This window comes from Nannobrachium achirus (genome assembly GCF_963921795.1).
Source record: "Nannobrachium achirus genome assembly, chromosome: 22".
NCBI classification, from domain to species: domain Eukaryota; kingdom Metazoa; phylum Chordata; class Actinopteri; order Myctophiformes; family Myctophidae; genus Nannobrachium; species Nannobrachium achirus.
The window spans coordinates 29,600,068-29,603,924 of record NC_137829.1 but is presented as its reverse complement, the minus strand read 5'-3'; the positions used below and the strand labels follow the sequence as shown (position 1 = coordinate 29,603,924).

Sequence of the window (3,857 nt, the reverse complement as noted above, 5' to 3'; positions counted from 1 at the left end):
GTGAGTTAATATGAACAGAAAAGACTGCCTGGAGTTGTCAACATAGCCAATGTGAAGCCCGAATTAATATTGTGAAAGGAAAAATATGATTTAATATAGGAAATACACGTTTTAGCCGACTTTATATCCGCGAAATACCCGATTTAATATGATTTAATATAGGAAAGTACCCGTTTTAGGCGACTTTATATCCGCAATTACCCGATTTTTTTTCGCCGCCGCCGAATGGGAGCCCTATTCTGGCGGCGCCTTCGCCAGAATAGGGCTCCCATAGCTCTGTGGGTATAACTCGATCACTGACCGTAGCTCATTTTATAACCGCGATGGCCTGCACCCCAACAGACGGGGAAGCCACGCCCTCTCGACTAACTTAGCTGTTTACGTCCGGCAGCTGCCCACAGATGGGTCCGATCCCCACTCCCAAGCTGACCAGTTCCGCCCTGCATTCCAGCCCACCGCCAAATGGGCTTGGACCAAAAATAGCTAAAACTACAATAACTAAAAAAAAAGAAATCAAACTCAGGTTGTAAATCATTCTAACAATAATCCGATGCCATTTTATTCCCCAACAATTACAGCACAAGTTTTACATGGTTTTAATAATATCTCATCCACACTCCCACCCCAATCTCCAATAATTAGGCCTAATACTCCCCCCATTTCAAACACTAGTGATGGTTTTAACACTATAAATGATAGGCAGGTTTTTACACCACCTCCTCCTCCCCCATTGTCACCCCAGAACCAGAAAACGACAACCAATATCACTCCACAAATGACATGGACGCATTATTCTCAAGTAGAGGACTCATAATCCATTTAAATATTAACAGTTTGAAATGCAAATCAAAGTGGACAGAATTAAAATCCATGTTTGGCAACGGGAAACCAAACTGAATGATTCCTGCACAGACATAGAGATAGAGATCAAAGGCTATACAGTAATCCGGAAGGACAGGGACCGTTGGGGGGGTGGGGTATGTATATGTAAGATCAGACATAACCTATACTGTACTACCAGAATTAGGAATTGATACCGAATCTGTTTGGATAAAAAGTATTTATCGTAGTGCAAACCCTCTGATAATAGGGGCCATCTACAGACCCCCAGACCAAAACTCATTTTATGACCTTATGGAGAAGCATGTGGCGGGATTAGGGAGCGCTGAGGTGATTTTAACAGGAAATTTTAACACCAACATACATCGGAAAGACACTCCCATCTTCAAAACCTTCAAACACTTCTGTAATCTACACAATCTTACCCAGATGATCAAACAATACACAAGGGTAAGCCATAATTCTCGTACCACCATAGACCTAATATTAGCATCAGACAAATCTAGAATAAAAAATCACACCCAATGTGAAGTGAGCGGTGGTCGTGCTTGCATAACGTCTTCAGACTAGGATTTAAGTATAGAATGTACAAGCTATGCTACACATACACGTTTTGCTATGGCAAAACGCTGAGGAAAAAGGCAGACACACGCACAGCCACTCTATGGAACGGCTGTGCTACACACAAAACGCTGAGGAAAAAGGCTACAGACACACGCACAGCCACTCTATGGAGCGGTTTACCACCGCTCAAAAGAAAAATCGTGCTTGCATAATGTCTTCAACTAGAAGGTCGGCCGGCTACGCCGGCCTCCCCTCTAGGTCGTCGCGTTGCGTCTATAGGAGTAAATATTCGTCGAAAACAAATCCCTGAGGTACAGGGTGGCCACGATCTGATGGTTTTTTTGAGAAAAAAATGTTTTTTGAGAAAAAAATGTTTTTTGAGGAAAAAAAGTTTTTTGAGAAAAAAAAAGTTTTTTGAGAAAAAATTTTTTTTTTTGAGAAAACATTTTAAAACAAAATTTTTTGAGAAAAAAAGAATTTTTTTCCAAAAATTGGAAAAAAATAATAATAATAATAAATAAAACGTATTGGTGATGCGATGACGTGGTGTATACGGATGTTACTGCGATTGATGTGAAAGAGAAAAGTGGAAAGTTGTGAGCTAACTATTAGCTATTGTGTGTGTGTGTGTGTGTGTGTGTGTGTGTGTGTGTGTGTGTGTGTGTGTGTGTGTGTGTGTGTGTGTGTGTGTGTTCTGGCTACGCTCCCCTCGGTTGAAATTGGATCCGCCGGTCCCATAGCTGGGAATATGAGCCAATGGACGGCGGTCACCATGGCAACGGGGGGCCAATGATAGAGTTATGGGCGGTTTTATTCCCTACGCTCTACCTACATCGGACGTTCTCCCTACCTACCGCTTGGAAGTGGCTTTAAGCCAATTGTAAATATAAGATAGGTAATTGGTGATGTAATACAGGCTACACACACACACATATTGGTATGACAAAACGCTGAGGAAAACACATTGCTATGGCAAAACGCTGAGGAAAAGTGGCTACAGACACACGCACAGTCACTCTATGGAGCGGTTTACCACCGCTCAAAAAGAGTGGTGTCATAGAATGTAACATAAGCGACCATAACATACTATACTCAAAAAATTCCACACAGGGCCGCAGTCCAGTGCCACACCACAAGGAGCTGTAGATCCATGAAGCATTATTCCCCTGAAGCCCTAACTACAACACTAGACAATATGGATTGGTCAGAAGTTTAACATTGCTCCTCAGTCGAGGAGACCTGGTCGTGTTTTAAATTAATATTTGTGTCAGCACTGGATAGTTTAGCACCCTCAAAAAAGGTCAGGGTCAGAGCTCGTACAGAGCCATAGATGAACATAGAAATATTGAATACAATTAAACTCAGAAATAATAAAACCCACTCAGAGTACAGGAAAACAAATAATGAGGAAACCCTTGAAAAAAGTAGGAAACTATACAACAAAGTAAATAATATGATCAAAAAAGGCTAAAAAGAACTATTTAAATGAAAACATGGAGGAAAACCAAAACCATCCACAAAAAACTATGGGAAGCATTAAAAACATTAGGCTGCAACAACAAGCTACAAACAAAAAAGTACCAATATTTGTATTATTTCGAGTGGCTCACTTAAAACTGAAAAGCTGGTGGTGGCAAACTGCTTTAACAGCTTCTTCACCACTATTGCCACCACATTGGTCAGCAAACTTCCCCGACATTCAGGTCTTTATGGCTATGACCATATAGTAGCTCACTATGAGAACCTAGGGGCAAAAAAAGATGCTTTCACATTCAAGCCCGTAAAAAACGATGATGTGCTGAAAAAGCTCATCGCCCTCCAACCTAACAAGGCCACTGGCCTGGACAATATACCCACCCGGTTCCTCAGAGACGCAGCTATCTCCATCGCTCCCATAGAAACCCACATTACGAATATATCCATCTCAAATTGTCACGTCCCACAGGATTTCAAGATGGCTAGAGTAATCCCATTTTATAAAAAAGGTAGCAAATTAGAACCTGGCAACTACCGCCCTGTCTCCATCCTGAGCTCGATCTCAAAAGTTATGGAGAGATTAATACAAGAACAAATCAACAGCTACCTCGCCGAGCATAAACTGCTGTTTGAATTCCAATCGGGTTTTAGAACATCTCATTCCACTGACACATGCCTACTGTATCTGACCGACTACATCAAACGTGAAGTGGACTCGGGCAAATACTGTGGCATGGTCATGCTGGACCTCCAAAAGGCATTCGATACAGTAAACCATTCAATATTATTGAACAAACTAAGGGCGATTGGTTTTGACAGCGCATCAATAAATTGGATGAAATCCTACCTTGAGGGAAGAGAACAAATGGTGGACATCAACGGAACCATGTCCTCGTCCCTCCCGGTGAGCTGCCGCGTCCCCCAAGGGAGCATTCTAGGGTTGTTTCCCTTCAATAAAATCTTACAAATCTTACAAT

General features: G+C 41.8%; 1 protein-coding gene across 1 annotated transcript in view; it reads left to right on the top strand.

Annotated features, from left to right (window-relative positions):
* Positions 1-3,745: 3,745 nt before the first annotated feature.
* Positions 3,746-3,857, top strand: part of frzb (frizzled related protein) — a gene marked incomplete at both ends in the record, with an annotated part of 35,313 nt that continues 35,201 nt past the window's right edge. Inside the window, 1 exon segment of the mRNA XM_080752827.1 lies at positions 3,746-3,784. Coding sequence (XP_080608953.1) covers positions 3,746-3,784 — 39 coding nt within the window.